This window comes from Zalophus californianus, chromosome 16, assembly GCF_009762305.2.
Source record: "Zalophus californianus isolate mZalCal1 chromosome 16, mZalCal1.pri.v2, whole genome shotgun sequence".
Lineage (NCBI taxonomy): Eukaryota > Metazoa > Chordata > Mammalia > Carnivora > Otariidae > Zalophus > Zalophus californianus.
The window spans coordinates 56989773-57008163 of NC_045610.1; the positions used below are offsets into that span (position 1 = coordinate 56989773).

Here is an 18391-nt window from a genome sequence, read left to right on the forward strand (position 1 = left end):
ATCCCTGCTCAGCGGGGAGTCTGCTTCTCCCTCTGACCCTCTTCCCTCACGTGCTCTCTATCTCTCATTCTCTCTCTCTCAAATAAATAAATAAAATCTTAAAAAAAAAAAAAAAAGAAAGAAACCACAGTAGAGCCCCAGGTACAAGAATCTCATTAGCAAAACCTGGCAGACAGCACATAAAACACTCTTCTCCTAAATCTGTTTTCTCAAACATTAACGTTCAAGAGCAACCTACAGTAAAAACCTTCACGACATAGTTGCCTGTGGGTAACACAACTTCCAGACCCAAAAACTGAGGACAATTTTGTTCTCAAAAGTAGTTTCCTCACCCTCCTCAGGACCTGCTGCCTGCCATGAAACACTGTGCCCTGGTCCTACTCTTCCACGGTCTTCATGCCTCAACCTAACCTCACTCCTTATGGGGGATCCCCTCCGCCCCCAGGCCAGGCCACACCACACACACCAACAGCATTCGCCACCTCTTCCCATCATGTTCCCTTCATGATGATCACTTCCGGAGGATTTTCTGATCAGGGCCAGCAATTAGCTGGAAGAGTTGGTTAAAGCCACTTTTGTGCACATGACACAAAACATTCCCGACACAACTCATTTTAAATGGAAACATATACGTGCACATTCCTTGGCCAATATTTTTGCTGTAGGGCCAAAGCCTTTCCTCCGAGTGTGGGGTTTGTTGGCCAGAGTTCCTATATTGGCTATTTGCTAATTGTGGTTATTATAAATCAGAACAAGAACTAGTCAGCATGTGAAATCCTGGATTTTTGCAACATGTTTCCAGTTGTCTTGCCACATCTGTTTTGACAGACATACTGAGTGATTCCAAAGTCATTCCAAAGTGGTCAAATAGGTGCTTATAGCAACAACTCCCACCCCCTCAACCCCACACTACCCCCGCCCCCTTGAGGTGTGGCAGGGAGCTTCGGAGCTCAGTCTCTGTAGCCGAGCTCCACAGCTGGGTTTAAACCCCCAAGCAGTTACTTCTTAGCTGGATGACCTTGGGTGAGTTGCTTCACCTCGGTGCCTGCTCCACAGCTGTAAAACTGGGGTTTCAGCGATTCCTGTTGCTCCATGTTCTTATGTAACATTAAGTGTGATTATGTCATTACAATAACAAGGACAAATGCCACAAACAGGTTTGGGAACAAACAGCTGACTCCTGATAAGCAACCAACTTCACTGATGGAGGAAGTAGGCAGCTGTGCTAGAGACCAGCCTGCTGTCTGGGAGCGTTCAGCAGCCAAGGGCATGCGTCAGTATGTTTTACGGAGGGAAACTCGAAACATCAGGTGAGCCCATGACAGTCAAGAAGGACTTTACTGAACTCGCTCATCATCTGTCTCCTCCAACCTCGGCTGCTCATTAGCATTGCTCCGCAGGCTTTACAGAGCACGGGGCTCTGACTGCCCAGAGACTGAACTAAGTGATACCAGGCAGGGCCCAGATGATTCTAATGAGCAGGGCTGAGGACCAGCGACCTAGAATGGAAGCCTGGATGGGCAGGGCCTGCCTCACTTGGTTCACAATGGACATGAGGTACCTAGCGCAGTTCCTGGCCACACCAAGCACTTGAATCCTAACTTTTAAGGAATAAATGGTGGCGCTAGGTTTCCATTTCTGCTTCCTCACTGCCCCATCCATCACCAGTGGGTAGGACCCAACCACATGAAGCAGCTGAGAGGCCGGCAAAGGCATTAGGGAAAAGTTAGCCTCCACAGGACCCTGGGGTCTCAATGGTGATAAACACCTCGTTCCGGAAGGCGCCAGCTAGAGCTAGTTAACCATTCACCAGCCCCCCCCCCAGCACCACAGGAAGAGAGCAGCCCGGGTGCGGCTCCAGCCCAGGGCTTCCTGGAGTCCTGGGCTTCCTGCACTCTGGCCAGAACCTCCTAGTCCACAGGCTGGCAGCTAGATAGAGAGGAGAGGCAGGACCCAGCCACAGGTAAGGCAGACAGGTGGCCTGAGGCAAGGGTCCTGGATCCAGTCTCCTTCCCCACCTTACCCCAAGCCTGACTTCTCTCAGTGAGGACGCCTGAACATACTACCCTGAGCAGCCCCCAAAACGACATCACAAAAAGAACAGAACGCAGCTGAAGGGGTAAGTACGAAAAGGAGAAGGGGAAGGCAGTTGCTAGGCAACGGGCCCTAGCCCCCTTTGTTCACTCCCGTGACAGCAATGAGGTCTGGTCAGGGCCACTTGGCCATGCCAACACCTTTTCCTCCCAACAGTCAGGGTGCGGCTCGGGCCCCCAAAGCGTGGGGCCTGCAGGATTACTCTGACCGGCCCGCTCTTAGGACACGGGAGTGTTAACAGCAGAATCAGGTAGTGACTCCTTCCTTCTCGCCGCTACTCCCCTCAACTGGCTCCCGGCCCGCAGCCTGCCCATCTGAGCTGCTTCAAGATTAGCTAGTTCTTCTGTTTCCAGCTGCCTCCAGGGGAGCTTACTGAGGCCTCGGCTGGACTCAGTCCGCTCCTCAACTCCAATGCTGATCTCTCAAAATGCTTCCCAAATGTTTGGCAGTTGAGGCAGGGAAAACAGCAAGGATCTGTAGCGGTGTGTTTTAGATTCTAGCTGAGTAAATCTCAGGGATGGGAAAGTTCCTGCTCACACCAGGGCGTGGAGCCCAGCATCCCTGCAGAGGTGGGAGAGCTGGTCTGAGCCACTCCAGAGGATGAAGTTGGGGTGGACAGCAGCGCCTGGGACAGGGCCTTTGAGAGGCCCTGGCACTCAAGGCCTCTGTGCCCTCTTTTCCAGGTTCACATGGACAAACTGACAAACCAGAAGTTCATGTGGAATGATGAGTTCTGGCAAAATCCGTGGGACCAGGGAGGCCTGGCAGTGATCTGCTTATTCATCACCACGATCCTGTTTCTCATTGTGTTTGCCATTATATTTGGTTTACTCCCTCCACTTAAGGTCAAGCAGTATGAAGAGTCATGACCTGACTTTCTGGGGGGGCCAAGAAGGGGCCCACCTGTTAACTCTCAAAACACCATGTACCTTTTCTTCAAAGCCCTTTTAAGAGTCTGCAATTATACATATATGTTAACATAATTAATTAACTAATGTGATTATCTGAGAAGTGCCCGTCTTCCCCACTGAACAGAACACCACAAAAGCAGGGGAGGGTCTCTTCCTGCTCACCACTGTACCCCCATACCCAATGTACCTGGAGCAGAGTCCGTTTCAAACAATATTTGCTGGTTGAATAAATGAATAAATGATCAAACAAATGGACAGACAGGAAGATGCTGGGCTGCCTGCTCCCCCCAGACCACAGTCCCCAGATGACAGCGCCCCAGTTCAGTTGAGGCCCAAACACAAAGCTGTTCTTCTATCTCAGACGAGGTACAGAGGCCTCTGAGCCGGAAGTTGCTTCAACCTAATGACGGTTCCTTTTGACACTAAGAGATGAAGAGCACCGTCCGGAGTGAACAAATGCTTGTCACGGCCACAGCTGGACGCGGAGGAGAGCGGAGCACCGCTGGATGCCCTGCCCCGACCTCATTCATACTGACCTGAGTGTCTCTGCCACTGGTCCCAGAGATGCCCAGGTCTCCCTCACAGGGTCCCACAGCCCCCACACACCCAAGACCACCCTACAACACCATCTTTGTAGAGGTGTACCTGCCTCTGCCAAAGCCGCCACACCGGACTGGCCCTGGCAGCCAGGTGCCCTCCCTTAGCAAACAGCTGCTTTCACTTAAACCACAAACCAGGACTATTCTTAGAAAAAGAGCAAATATCTGGTGGGGAACGGGTGATACACCACTTATGCAAATAAAGACATTTCTTTTTCACTCAAAGAGCAATTGCACACTCAGCCACAACAGCAGTGCTTATTCCATGCCAGGCAGTCCTGGAATCAGGAGCCCTCGTACGCAGCACACGACGTAGGAGAGATGAGGCTGCGTGTGGCACAGCGGGAGGCCCACTGACGCGGAGACCCCCAGGTGCACTGAGAGGCCCCAGCTCCCCAGTAGGACACAGGAGAAATAAAGGCAGGGGCCCCTAGTAGGACCTGGCCAGTTGCTGGGCGGCTGCAGCCCAGAGGCATATGGCAGAGCTAACCCTTCAGACAGCCCCACAGAGCCTCAGACTCATCCCAGAAAAGAACCCAGCAGGGGTATTTCCAGCAGAAGGGACTCTGACAACGAGCCAAGGATACCCGGCCCTTCCATTACGAGCGTTTTGCTCAAGGAGCCCGAGAGGGCCTAACTTAACTCCCTCCACTAATGCCTGAAAAGGCCTCTGGTCGAGATGGCTGTGGGCAAGGGTGCCAACCACCTCTGCTGGGCGTGCCACAGAGGCCAGAGGAGAGACTCAGAGGAGCCACCAAATCGTCAGTGAGTAGGAGGGGGTGGGAATCAAAATACATGGCCCAAATAAGTACCTCTCTGGTTTCCAGATGAGAGCCCCAAACATCTGCTAGATACCAGGTCTATGTACTTACTCAGCTCCAGGCTTCAAAAATCTAGTCTTGCAAAAACCAAGATGGGGCATGTATATGAAATGCGCATGTCACTAAAAATCGGGAAACCCAGATTAGTGGTGTCTGTCTACTGTGAGCTTTGCGACCATGACCTCTCTGGGCATCGGTCTGTTCATCTCTAGGTCTGAAGCAATCACTTCTGCCTCATCTACCTCACAGGGAGACCAATATGAGTTTTTCAGATCAAAGGGCTGCACACATGCAAAGTGCTCCCAGCTCGTCCAGAATCATCCTGGCTGTCCCTCATGTCCCGAACCTGTCCTGCCACAACCTGCCTGTCACTGAGCAGCCATCAGGCTCTTTCAAGCCTCTGCCACCAGCACATACAGAGAAAACAGAGAAGTGGATTCCAAGCAGGCGGGCTGGTGTTACGACAGAAAAGCTGACTTCTCTCCAAGCTTATTATCTACCCCCAAGAGATACGGTAGGTCACGTGGCTCTTTTTGGGTCCAGGATAAAAGTGACTCCTACTCAAGTGAAGCCAGTGGTCCAGCTCAGTGTCAAGTGATGACCACAATGCTAATGGCTCAGAACCAATCACATGATACATGACGGGGTCATTTATGGGACCATCTACTCCAGAAGTGAATGGAGTGGGCTGAATGGATGACCACCCAAAATACTGAATGAGTCTTCACACTGCTAGTTTCTGGGGCCTTCCTGGCAAGGATACGGACTTCCAGACTGCCTGATAGGAAATGCCCCACACAGTAGCCTTCAGCAGGCAGCGTGCCTTGGTGGCCCAACAGCTGCCCTATGTTAGCTGGTTAACTAGTAGGTGCTGTGGGGGCGGGGGGGGGGAGATCTCACTAACCCATTGCTCCGCATATTAAATAAGTCACTCACCCCAATTCTTCACAGAAGGTCACCAGGGCATCAAAGGCCAAGACAGCAGCTTTATCAGATGCTTTGTTCCCTCTCTTTTCCTGGAGACAAGAAAAGACCACTTAGCAAAGTCTTACATAGTTGAACTACCTTGCAGCCTAAACCATGATGAGGGAGAAAAATATCAAATGATAGTAAGAAAGCCATTTACAAAATGGTGTTCCCAAACCTAACCATGCATCAGAATCACCCGGATAACTTTATTTTTTATTTATTTTTTATTTTTAAAGATTTTATTTTCAAGCAACATCCACACCGAACAAGGGGTTTGAACTCATAGTACCGAGCTCTAGAGTCACGTGCTCTACTGACTGAGCCAGCCAGGCATCCCCCACCTGGATAACTTTCAAAAAGTGACCTGGAATAAAAAGCTTTTGCACAGCAAAAGAAACAGTCAACAAAACCAAAAGACAACTGACAGAATGGGAGAAGATATTTGCAAATGACATATCAGATAAAGGGCTAGTATCCAAAATCTATAAAGAACGTATCAAACTCAACACCCAAAGAACAAATAATCCAATCAAGAAATGGGCAGAAGACATGAACAGACATTTTTCCAAAGAAGATATCCAAATGGCCAACAGACACATGAAAAAGTGCTCAACATCACTCGGCATCAGGGAAATCCAAATCAAAACCTCAATGAGATACCACCTCACACCCGTCAGAATGGCTAAAATTAACAAGTCAGGAAACGACAGATGTTGGCAGGGATGCGGAGAAAGGGGAACCCTCCTACACCGTTGGTGGGAATGCAAGCTGGTGCAACCACTCTGGAAAACAGTATGGAGGTTCCTCAAACAGTTGAAAATAGAGCTACCATATGATCCAGCAATTGCACTACTGGGTATTTACCCCAAAGATACAAATGTAGGGATCCGAAGGGCTATGTGCACCCCGATGTTTATAGCAATGTCCACAATAGCCAAACTGTGGAAAGAGCCAAGATGTCCATCGACAGATGAATGGATAAAGAAAATGTGGTATATGTATATACAATGGAATATTATGCAGCCATCAAAAGGAATGAGATCTTGCCATTTACAATGACATGGATGGAACTGGAGGGTGTTATGCTGAGTGAAATAAGTCAATCAGAGAAAGACATGTATCATATGACCTCACTGATATGAGAAATTCTTAATCTCAGGAAACAAACTGAGGGTTGCTGGAGTGGTGGGGGGTGGGAGGGATGGGGTGGCTGGGTGATAGACATTGGGGAGGGTATGTGCTATGGTGAGTGCTGTGAAATTGTGCAAGACTGTTGAATCACAGATCTGTACCTCTGAAACAAATAATGCAATATATGTTAAGGAAAAAAAAAAGAAGACAGCAGGAGGGGAAGAATGAAGGGGGGTAAATCAGAGGGGGAGATGAACCATGAGAGACGATGGACTCTGGGTTCTAGAGGGGAGAGGGGTGGGGGGATGGGTTAGCCTGGTGATGGGTATTAAAGAGGGCACGTTTTGCGTGAACACTGGGTTTTATGCACAAACAACGAATCATGGAACACTACATCACAAACTAATGATGTAATATATGGTGATTAACATAACAATAAAAAATTTCAAGAAAAAAAAAGTGACCTGGATCCCACACCCAGACTACTGAATTGAACTTTTTGGAATGGGAGCTTTGGGGAGTTTATTTTCAAAAAACTGCTCAGATGATTGTCATACAAAGGGCCCAGGGACTGGCATTTGGGAACCATATATAATATGATCCATATTTTCCTTTAAGATTTTATTTTTAAGTAATCTCTACACCCAGGGCGCCTGGGTGGCTCAGTTGGTTAAGCGACTGCCTTCGGCTCAGGTCATGATCCTGGAGTCCCGGGATCGAGTCCCACATCAGGCTCCCTGCTCAGCAGGGAGTCTGCTTCTCCCTCTGACCCTCTTCCCTCTCGTGCTCTCTATCTCTCATTCTCTCTCTCTCAAATAAATAAATAAAATCTTTAGAAAAAAAAAAGTAATCTCTACACCCAATGTGGGGCTCAAACGTACAACCCTGAGATCAAGAGTTGCGTGCTCCACCAACTAAGCCAACCAGGTGTCTCAATATCATGTATCCAATTTAATAGTAAATATACGCACAAGTGTATTTAGATTTGAAGGAACACATGTACCTCTGTATGTACAGAAGGATATATACTACAATGTGAGCAGTGATTTCTTCTGCGTGCTGGGATTATGCATCATTTGCCTTTTTGTACAGGTCTATTCATCAAAGTTTCCTTTCAAAAAATTGTGAAATTTTTAAAAATACAGAAAAATATGGGTGCCTGGGTGGCTCAGATGGTTAAGCGTCTGCCTTCGGCTCAGGTCATGATCCCAGGGTCCTGGGATCGAGTCCCGCATCAGGCTCCCTGCTCCTTGGGAGCCTGCTTCTCCCTCTGCTTCTCTCTCTCTCTCTCTCCCCCTCTTGTCTCTCATGAATAAATAAATAAAATCTTAAAAAAAAAAAGAATGGATGCTGGCAAAACTTTAAAAAAAAATACAGAAAAAAATAAAAATACAGAAAAATATACAGAAAAGGAATGAAAATATAATAGACACTGGTATGTGAGATCTCGTCTATTGGTTTTCTGCTTCTGGAAGGTGAATGAATCATCCCCACCACCTAAACACACATAAATACAACTACTACCTCTCCCTTCATTCTGCCAATCTGTTTATATCACAATTTCTTCTGAAGTCATAATTTTCCTTATGGTGAGGAAACAGCAACATCATTCAGAGCTAAACCATGTGACTACATTTTTACATTTCTCATGATCACATAACCTTTCTTGTACAACTTTGTTCTCCTAAAATAAATAGCTGTTTTTTCACTTGAATTTTAGTGTATTACTACCTTACCCCCAAATGCTGTGATATAATAAAAAATTCATGTCAACAGGGGCCAAAGACGGCAGGTTCCACTTTTATTTTTAGAAACCTCCCCCCTGGAGCCTTCTGTCACCCCTGGTTCAACTTGAACTACCCCTCCCTCAGCCTGGCGCACAGCTGAGACCACCCTTCCATGGCACCCCAGGACATTCCTTTTGCCTGGCTCGGGTCAGATCTCTTTCTCTAAAAATACATACTGACTCTGTGTAGACTGCAGTTATTTTGGGGAGGGGGCTGGTAAGTTAAACTGCCCATTTTTCTATTCTGAAAATTGTAAAAAGTCCCCCCCTTCCGTCTGATTATAGGGATGCATGTGCCCCAAATGGCTGAGAATCAGTACAAGACAGGCAAAAGCTGCAAAACTAAGAGCATGCAACAGGGTCTAAGAGAAAGTCTCAGAAATACCCCAAGTGGCAACAAGGAATGTTTGGCTGGAATCTGAATTTCTTTTCAGTCATCTTTGTCCTTTGCTCCGTGTTTAAGGAAGCACATGAATTGAGATTTCCCTTTTTGTCTAGACACTCCTCTGTACAGCTCATCCACCTGTAACGTGGCCTCCCACCGACGTCTGCAGCTCTCTCAGGTAATCACCCCAGATGGTGCCAACTGCTTCTTCATCAAAGCAAGCAAAAGTATTTTTGAGGACATCTTCCGGATCTGTGCCATTTAGCTTTTCACCACAGTGAGAAACATGGTGAAATTTATGGGCCCCAGAGCCTCATTTATCATGGCATCCAGAAGCTCAACAGTTGGATTTTCCCCCAGGCAGGCAGCATAGCATACATATCTTCCTTGTCAATGAAACCCTTTCTGCTCTGATCAATCACGTTGAAGGCCTCTTTGAATTTCTGAATCTGTGACTGGTCAAACATGGCGAACACGTTGGATGTTGAGCACTGGGGGTGCTTCTTGGTGGTCCTGGTCTTTGCTCCCTTTTGCTGGACATGGTGGCAGTTAAATCCCTGCCCAGCCAGGAGAATATGAGCACTTCAGTTAACCCCCTCCCTGCTGCTATCAACACCCTTCTACTCCCAGAGCCTGTAAAGACCAACACTTCCAACATCCGACATCTGCTTAGCAAACCGAAAGCTATAAATGTCTTTAACCTGCCTTCACACTTAACTGGCTGGCTGGGTAGGAAATTCTAGGTTGGAAATGGTTTATCTAGAATTAGAAGGCATTGCCTCATCGTTTCTCATTTCTGATATTATGATGGAGAAAACTGGTGCTGTTCTGGCTCCCAGTCCTCCACATATCACCTCTCCGGAGGCTTTCTGGATCTTCTCTTTGTCTTACATGTCTTATTGATAAGCCTAGTGTGAGCTCTTATAACTCACTGTGTAGGGGCACCTGGGTGGCTCAGTCGTTAAGCGTCTGCCTTCGGCTCAGGTCATGATCCCGGGGTCCTGGGATCGAGCACCGCATCAGGCTCCCTGCTCGGCGGGAAGCCTGCTTCTCCCTCTCCCACTCCCCCTGCTTGTGTTCCTGCTCTCGCTGTGTCTCTGTCAAATAAATAAAATCTTAAAAAAAAAAAACTCACTGTGTAAGTTTTAAATAATTATACCTAATTACCTTACCAAAATCTTTTGTCTAATTTGAATTTCAGATAAAAGGGACCAGTTAATCACGCCCCCTTCATTCCTGGCAAAGTACCAGGTCCACGCAAGGCCCCTTCTTTCCCTATCCCAACTTGTACTCCCCTCCCCGTTCATTCATTCATTCATCTAGTCAAAAAATATTAAGCACTTACTATGTTCCCAGCACTAGTCTGGCCATTACAGATCCACAGGAAACAAGAGGGCCCTGCTCTCATGGAACTTACACTTCAACAGAGCAGACAGAGAAGAAGCAAATCTCTAATGTCACACAGTACATGATTTCTTTTTCAAAAAGCAAAAGAGCCCTCCTGGGCACGCAGCTATGCCTGTGAGGCCCATGATGAGCACGTACTGTAATTTCATCACTGCTTGTGGCCGGGTTTGTTCCTGGGTTTCAGTTTGTTCCCCAGTGTCAGTCCTCATGACCAATTCTACCACGCAGGCCCTCCAGCACATGAGCTTTTATTTATTTATTTTTATTTTTAAAGATTTTATTTATTTATTTGACAGAGAGAGACACAGCGAGAGAGGGAACACAAGCAGAGGCAGTGTGAGAGGGAGAAGCAGGCTTCCCGCGGAGCAGGAAGCCCGATGCGGGGCTCGATCCCAGGACCCTGGGATCATGACCTGAGCCGAAGACAGACGCTTAACTACTGAGCCACCCAGGCGCCCCCAGCACATGAGCTTTTATTTTAGGTGATTCGGTCCCAGAAATACGGTATCTGGGGCAAAGGGTATGTTAAAGCGTAATAGGGGTGCTGCCTGGGTGGCGGTCAGTTGAGCATCTGACTCTTGATTTCAGCTCAGGTCATGATCTCTGGGCCCTGGGACCGAGCCCCACATTGGGCTCACGTTCAGCACAGAGTCTCCTTGTCCCTCTCCCTCTGCCCCTCCCCCAGTTCGCGCTCACTCTCTCTCAAATAAAATCTTTAAAAAAAAAAAAATCAAGTGTTAATAGATATTTTTGGAATGCTTCCCTCCAAAAGCTTCCTTCTTCTCCAGGCAAAGTGCAGGCCCTCTCCTGCACATGCTCACTAGCCACGAGTGTTAGAGCCCTTTTGCACATGTGTCATTTTACTGTCATTTTCATTCACCTGATTACTATTGAATTTGAACATCTTTGGACGTGCCGTTTGGATGAGCTTTTCTGGGAACTTGCTTTCACACACTGCTTTTTCCTGTCAGTTGGTGAAATCTCTCCATTGACACTCAACTTCAACCTCTGGTTTGCCTTCTACGGTAACCAGTTTTTCAGATCTGCTGTGTATGTACTGGCTTTGTTTTTGGTATCTTTTGCTGCCTACATTTTTTTCATGGGTTCAGGATTTTAGAAGTTCAATCACTTGGGGCCCCTGCCCTAAGAGGAAACCACCCTTAAAAGGATTTTACACCATCCTGGAAGGAGCCCTCCACGCTTTCCCATAGACTGATGACAAACACCTGATTGGGTGACAGGCGCAGGGAGGGTTAATCAGATTAAAACAGCCCACCAACAAGCCCATAAAAAATCCCAAGACTTAGAAACTCCAGTGGCAACCCTCTCGGGTCCCCTCCCTCCCTGGGAGCTTTGTACTATCACTTTGTTAATCGCTTAATAAACCTTGCTTTGCTGCCCTCCCATCCCCTCCAAAAAAGGTTCAAGAACATTAATTCAAATACTTCTTTTTTTAAAAGAGGGCTTTCTGAATTTCTAATTTTCATTACAAAACTATTTCGAGCCGTAGGTTATACACTGGAATAAAGTGTCTTGTAAGACATTGCTTTTCACTTGTAGGTCCTTAAATCTGTCTTTTATATAAGGTGCCAAATGGGGCACTTTCATTTTACTCCAGAGGGATGCCAGCACCACCTACTAGACAGTCCTTTCATTTTCCATTAAATTGAGCTGTCCGTTTCATCACATATTAAACTCTCAGGTGCTCTGGGCCTTATTTCTAATTCCCTTGTCTGGGCCACTCCTTGCTGCTATATTACGTGGATTTGGTTACAGCAACACCACAGCACATTCTGACACTGGGTTAAGCTCGAGCCCTTCACCATTCTTCCCCTTCAGACTTTTCCTGGCTGTTCTCGGGCACTTATTCTTTCACACATAAATTCTACAATTCCACTTCCCAGTAGAGATCTTTTGGGATTTCAACTGGAACTTCATTTATATTAACTTTGAGGAGAATTCACAGTTTTATGTCTTCCCACTCAGTTTTTGTAACTACTCAGAGCTTGTTTTCTTTCCACAAGATACTAGTTTTCTTCATCTAAATCAGTAGTTCTCATCCCTGGCTGCATGTTAAAACCAACTGGGAAGGGTTTTTGTTTGTGTGTTTGCTCGTTTTTTTAAGTCTCTTGTTAAAGCCAGTAACATTTATGTCTAGGTATTTTATAAGTTTTATTCTTGCAAATTAAGTACTTTTTTCATTTCCATTCCTAGGCATTCATGGTTGTGTGGAGAAAAGCTAGGCTTTTTAAAATATTTCCCTTATATTCAGCCATCTTGCCAGGTTTTCTTACGAACTCTAATAGACTTCCAGTAGAGTCTGGGGTTTTCTAGGCAGACACTTGTTGACATTTCTACCTTGTTTTCTATTCTTTCTGTCCCTGTGGGTTTATACATTTTTTGTCCTTTTAATGTCATTTTGGTAAAGATCAGATATAATACTTGCATACAATATTTCTTTTTTTGGCATTCAATATTTCTTATAAGGAGAAATCTATATGTATCCATTTGCAACTTCATAAATGATGCTTTGGGGGACTTGATCCTTCCTGGTTAATATAGAATTACTGTGTCATTTTTAACTGCTTTAGACCATTCCACTGTGTGACTAACCCACTGTTTACTTATCCAATACCCTACAGAGGAAGAGTTCATTATGAGAGAGCTGCAGCAAACATCTCCATACATCCTTGTGCACATGACAGTTTGTTTATCTAGAAGTGGAATTACTGAATCACAGAGCACCAGTACCCTCCCATTGCATGTATCACCTCGTCTCTCTTCAAAGCAGTCATACCAGTTCATGTTCCTTACTGGGTTGCCCTTTCCCCATATCCTTGCCAACAGTGATTATAAAGATGTTGTAGATTTTTGCCAGTATGACGTGTTTCAAGTGACAGCTCACTATCTCCTTTGCATTTCTCTGATTCCCAAGGGAGGCTGAGCAACTCTTCATACCTTTATTAGATATTCTGGCTCCCTCTTCTGTGAAATTCATACTTTTTGCTCTGCAGCTGTTTGCCTTTTATAGATTCACCTGTAGAAGTTCTCTACATACTCAGTCGATCATATATATTGCAAATACCTTCCCCAACAATGGCTCATTTTTTCACCTTATTTATGGTATCTTCCATTACACAGAAATTTTTAGTTTGAATTTAGTCAAATAGATCATGTCTTCCTTGATGACTTTCACTTTTTAAAATCTTGACATGCTCTTCCCTTTGTCAAGGAAATAAAATATTTTCCCCCAATTTTACTTTTTTTTTTCTTGAGGTTTTTACTCCACCTGTAATTCACATGTGTATGGTACAGGAGGTAAGTATCTGATTTTATCTTTTTCCAGCACTATTCGACAGTGCATCCTTTTTCTCTTGATATTTTATGTCACCTATCATACATCAAGTTCATTTACGTATTTGGGTCTCTTTCTAGACTCTCTGTAAAGTATGTACAACCAGTAAAAAAAAAAAAAAAGGCTGAGAACAAAAACAAAGAACTTTCAATAATATAGGAAAATGCTTATGTAACAATGCTAATTAAAACAAGGCAGGATTGGGACGCCTGGGTGACTCATTTGGTTAAGTGTGTGACTCTTGATTTTGGCTCAGGTTATGATCTCAGGGTTTTGGAGCCTCCTTAAGATTCTCTCTCCTTTTCCCTCTGCCCCTGCCCCCCCAAACAAAACAAAACCAAAAAAACCACAAGGCAGGATTGATCTTGGCTATGTAAAATAACAGGCACACAAGATATCACACTAAGATATACTATATATAAAGGAAAGAGTCTAACCTAGCTGTTGCAAGATGCCTATTCACCAGTACACCATTCCCCCTGCTGCTATACCTTCTAGCTCCAGGAGCAACCCTGTAGCTTACAGAAGCTCCACCTCGGTTCAGAAATAAGCTGCCTGAAACTGGAGAGTGAGGGGTTTGGACGGAAAGGGCTCCTGCTGCCCAGGATTTTACCTGGAGTTTTGCTACTTCCTTCCTGATCAGGAAACTGACTTGGTCCCGGTCATTCCTGGAGTAATAGAGACGGCACCAGGAAGGCTTCCCGTCCCTGCCTGCCCGGCCAGACTCTTGGTAGTACCCAGCCATAGACTTGGCAATATTCCAGTGGGCAACAAACCTGTAGGATCCAAAGAGACAAGCAGCATGAGCTGTGGCAGAGGAGCTGAGGGGAGGAGCTATCGGAGTCAGGGAAGCAGGGCTCTCTGCAGTGACCAGGAACAGGGAGGCTAGCAGGTTTCAGAGTAAATGTGGTCAAGATCCCCACACCCCATCGCTGCCACGGAGTGGCCCAAGTTAGAGGCCACAACAGAGTTAGGGGGGCAATTCCAGCACATATGAGAAACCAAAAACACTCAACAGTCCCCGCCTAGAGGAAAAAGGACTGGGCTTAAAGAAACAAGGTAAGGCCTCTAATGAGCAGCACAGCCTCGAGTAAATCCCTTTAACCTCTTTAAAGAGAGAGGGACGAATAACATTATTGAATACCTACTATGGGCCAGTTTATCTATTTGTCTCGTTTAATTGTAGTTACTATCAGGTGAGATAAATCCATTTTATAGACAAAGAAATGATCAGGAAAATGTGTACAAGGTGACATAGCAAGGGGACAGTGGAGCTAGGACTTGGGCCTAGCTGTGTCTGACTTCAAATCTGGCCCTTACAAGCCACAGCCAACCCAGGGTCCAAACCTGTGATTTTCGTAAATGTAAGCACATAGACTCATTCCTCCCCTGACCAACTCAGCTTCCCTGTGAGTCTTAATGAGATCATGTACGCAAAAGTGCTCTGCAAATCACACAAGGCATTATTGTTGGTGTTAACCAGAGCAAAGAGCTTCAGGCTGTAGCTGAAAATGACTCTGGAAGGTTAGGTGGGGCTGGAGATAAAAGACTTCCCAACAGTTGCCAGGGTGGGTCTAGGAGGCTGGGATGCACTCTCTCTTCTGGACTGTCATAAGCAGTAACAAGGAATGCTGGGAATAAGACATTGCCTTTGATTTCCCACAGTGGGCAGTTTAAGATAGTTATTCCACCCCCTCACAGGGACCCTGTGCTAGATGTGAGGGAACTGGGCTGCGTTAATGCATGGGCCTGATGGCTGCATGCTGCCCTCTCCTGGGGGATGGCAGAACCCGGCTGTGCAGTCACCAGGAGAGGGCTGCATAGCACTTGTCACAATGTGGGCTATGCACTGGGGATTCTCTCTTGGGGCCTCGTCCCCCTCTGGCCCTAGAAGGAGGTCCTTGAGGCAGAGAACTAGGCAGCCCACTTGAGGCAGGCCCCGATTGAGAAGGTAAGGCAAGAACAGTCACTCACCTGACATTGGCTTTGTCCACTCCCATCCCAAAACTAATGGTTGCAACAATGACAGGGACCTTCTCCTCCATCCACTCATTCTGCACCAGCGTTCTTTCGGAAGCCTTCAGCCCTATGACGAAGGGGAAGGTGGCAAAAGGAACCCGTATTTCCCTTGGAATCTACCTTGGGTTTGATACTGCGTTGGGCGCTGTACACACACCCTGAATCCATCACTTACCACCTGTGTGGCCTTGGGCCATGCACTTAACCTCAAAACGACCCTAGCCTGTGTGGATCACATAGCACTCAATAAGTGTTAAAGCCCAGATTCAAACAACCCAAGTCCACTGGCCTCCAAAACCTGTGCTCCTTCCACAACACCAATACCTGGGCTTCTAAAAACTCATCGTCTGCTGCTGGGAGGGCACAGGGTGAGAAAAAAGAATTCAGGAGCCATAGTTCTCATTTTAGATCTCATTTGTGTCCAGACTCCTTTTTACGGATATAAGGGAATTGCCTTAGCTCTGCCTGGGTATCCGGAAAAAGATGACAGACCATCTGATTATCCAGGATCCTTAAAGAACAAGAGACCCACCGAGAGGCTTCGGAGATGGAAGCAACCACATGGCCCAGGGACCACTTACCTGCATGGTAAGCCTTGGCACTCACACCCCTGTAACTGAGCTCTGTCGCCAGCTGTTCGCAAGCCTCTCGGGTCCTGCAGTAGACAATGCCGCAGCCAGAGACCAACTGAACGAAGAGACATGGGAAGAGAGTGTGCATTAAGAACAGAACAATCTGCCCATTTTACTGTGGCCTCCTTTAATAGAAGCTCTCGCTCTTTCTCCTGTCAGCCTCACAGGTTCCTCTGAGGCAGGCCACCAGCAGAGCTCTGACACTTTGCAACAAAGCAACTCATCTAACTCCTCTGCTTCCTGCGCTGAAATCTTGGATAGGTCTAGAAAGGCCTCACTCAGGGGTTGGCTGCTCATCTCCCAGAGAAGAATTCCAGGACAAGGGAATTCCACTAAGCGGAATAATGCCAGGAAACCAAAGGAACAACTCTCTGTGCACAAGTTTTAAGAAGCTTCAGCTAGTTCTAAGCAAAGGTCCTACAAAACCAATTTCCATCTCTATGCTGCAGATACCACCCACTGCTCTTGAGCATCTTGGCCTCCCAGCCTCAGGGCCCTCACCCCTTTATCAGCCTTCTGTCCAAGAGCCTTAAGGCAGAAGTCCCTCAGGTTCCCATAGGGATCTGAAAGCAGTTCTTTGAACTGCACATCATAGAAGAGGTTGGCCCGAAAGCAGGGAGTCTTGAAGATGGCAACTGGCTGCTTCAGGTGCAGGGCAGCAAACACATCCTCTTGGACTTGCAGGGTGGCTGTGGCAGTCAGAGCCACGCATGGGGCATGTGCCAGGCGTGAACGGAGGGTACCCAGGCGCAAGTAGTCAGGACGGAAGTCGTGCCCCCACTGAGAAACACAATGAGCTTCGTCCACCACCATGTAGGAGAGCAGGTGGCGGGACACCAGTGAGTTCAGGGTGGGCTGGAAGGAGGCTGAAGCCGCCATCTCCGGCGTGATGTACAGAAGTTTGGTCTGTGGCTTTTCTTGTTCTAGATCAGAGAGCAGCTCCTTTTTCTCCTGTGCCGAGAGCTTGGAGTTCAGGGAATTCACTCGTACCTTCAGGGCCAGCAAGTGGTCCACCTGGTCCTGAGGGAAGAAAGGAAACAGGCCACTGAGGGGAGGACCCAGTAGTCAATGTCACCTTGGCTTGCTGGGCATTTCCCAGCCATAAACGTCCTCCTCCCAACCTCCAAGTTCTTCTCTGTGCATACACCAAGGACAGGAGGTAAACTGCCTGAGAGCACAAGCTCTGGAGGCAGATGGTCCTGGCTCATTTCTGGCTCACTGAATCACCACAGGCTCTTTGGCTGGCTCTTAGCCTCTAAGACTCTGTTCATTCTCCCTTTCTTTCTCTCTGTCTATCCTGTAAAACCGGTAACTACCTAACAGGATAGCTGTTAGCATTAAATGAAATTTTAAACCGCAAAGGTGAAGTGAATGCACATAAAGCATTGAGCACAAAGCCTGAGACCTCGTGAAACTCACGAAGCACTGTTCCTGTCATTCTACTTCTCTTCATGGTGGATGGCTCATAACCGCACGGCCACACTTCCTCATTTCTGATTCTGTCAGCCCATCTGCAGGCCTTAAATATAGCCGGAGGTGCAGAACAGATGTTGACAATGTCCTAACCCACTGATATTAATTTTGCTTTCTATCCATCTGCATCTTCTAACCTGTCAAGAGTACACATGTGTGTCCATGTCCATGAGTAGTTGTCTATGTGTATACAGATATATTTCCATACTCCTCTGGGTGAAAAGTAACAAAGGAGGGTGAGAGACCTCAGGCCATCAAGACACAGAAGACTCATTCATAACCATATCACTCTGATATGAACTAATAGAGCCCCCACATTTGGACAATTCAGAAACCCAATATAGAAAGGGAGATAGGCAAATCGAAGAAAAGGCAAAAGACCAAACAAATGAGAAGTGACATTTCCAGCAGAAAACAAAACAAAAAAACCTTCCCCTAAACTTTTTGGGCTCCCATCTTCACTCCCCTAAGCCTCACCTGAATCAGAGCAATGAGTGGAGAGATTACGATGGTGATGCCTTTGGCCAACAGAGCAGGGAGCTGATAGCAAAGGGATTTTCCTGCCCCTGTGGGCATGCACACAAAGACATCCTTGTCACCTGCAAAAAGATAAGACAACAATACTTAACGGTTCCTGCCTAGGGGTACTGGGGTGGCTCAGGCAGTTAAGTGTCTGACTCTTGATTTCAGCTCAGGTCATGATCTCAGGGTCGTGAGTTCGAGCCCAGCCTCACTTCAAGTTCTGCACTCAGTGCGGAGTCTGCCTGAGATTCTCTCCTTCTCCCTCTGCCCCTCCCCACACTTGTACA

General features: G+C 46.8%; 2 protein-coding genes and 1 pseudogene across 10 annotated transcripts in view; 1 reads left to right on the forward strand and 2 right to left on the reverse strand.

Moving 5' to 3' along the window:
• The window catches only part of RECQL5 (RecQ like helicase 5), a 36752-nt gene that overhangs the window by 16711 nt on the left and 1650 nt on the right, over positions 1-18391 (reverse strand). For all 7 annotated transcript variants that reach the window (XR_003525304.2, XR_003525305.2, XM_027625975.2 and 4 more), the window contains exons 3-8: positions 18060-18181; positions 16611-17129; positions 16059-16164; positions 15433-15544; positions 14072-14234; positions 5362-5441 (exon numbers count right to left, since the gene is read on the reverse strand). Coding sequence is in view for 5 of the 7 variants with exons in the window: in XM_027625975.2 (XP_027481776.2) it covers positions 5362-5441; positions 14072-14234; positions 15433-15544; positions 16059-16164; positions 16611-17129; positions 18060-18181 (1102 nt within the window). In the remaining 2 variants the exon portion in view is untranslated. The remainder of the gene's footprint in view (positions 1-5361; positions 5442-14071; positions 14235-15432; positions 15545-16058; positions 16165-16610; positions 17130-18059; positions 18182-18391) is intronic.
• SMIM6 (small integral membrane protein 6) lies at positions 85-3778 on the forward strand. Of its 3 annotated transcripts, XM_035724588.1 has the most exons (3): positions 85-1310; positions 2045-2119; positions 2778-3778. In XM_035724588.1, exon 3 carries the CDS (start codon positions 2784-2786, stop codon positions 2961-2963), a length of 180 nt encoding a protein of 59 aa, XP_035580481.1. In that variant the 5' UTR covers positions 85-1310; positions 2045-2119; positions 2778-2783; the 3' UTR covers positions 2964-3778. The 3 variants fall into 3 exon arrangements, with proteins under 3 accessions (XP_035580481.1, XP_027481783.1, XP_027481782.1); XM_027625982.2 differs by lacking the exon at positions 85-1310 and having other exon boundaries at positions 1723-2119; XM_027625981.2 differs by lacking the exons at positions 85-1310; positions 2045-2119 and adding an exon at positions 2199-2344 and having other exon boundaries at positions 2778-3764.
• LOC113939253 lies at positions 8600-12908 on the reverse strand (annotated as a pseudogene).

Coding starts and splice junctions, on each gene's coding strand:
- SMIM6 (XM_035724588.1), top strand. CDS start 2,784: ATGGACAAACTGACAAACCAGAAGTTCATGTGGAATGATGAGTTCTGG.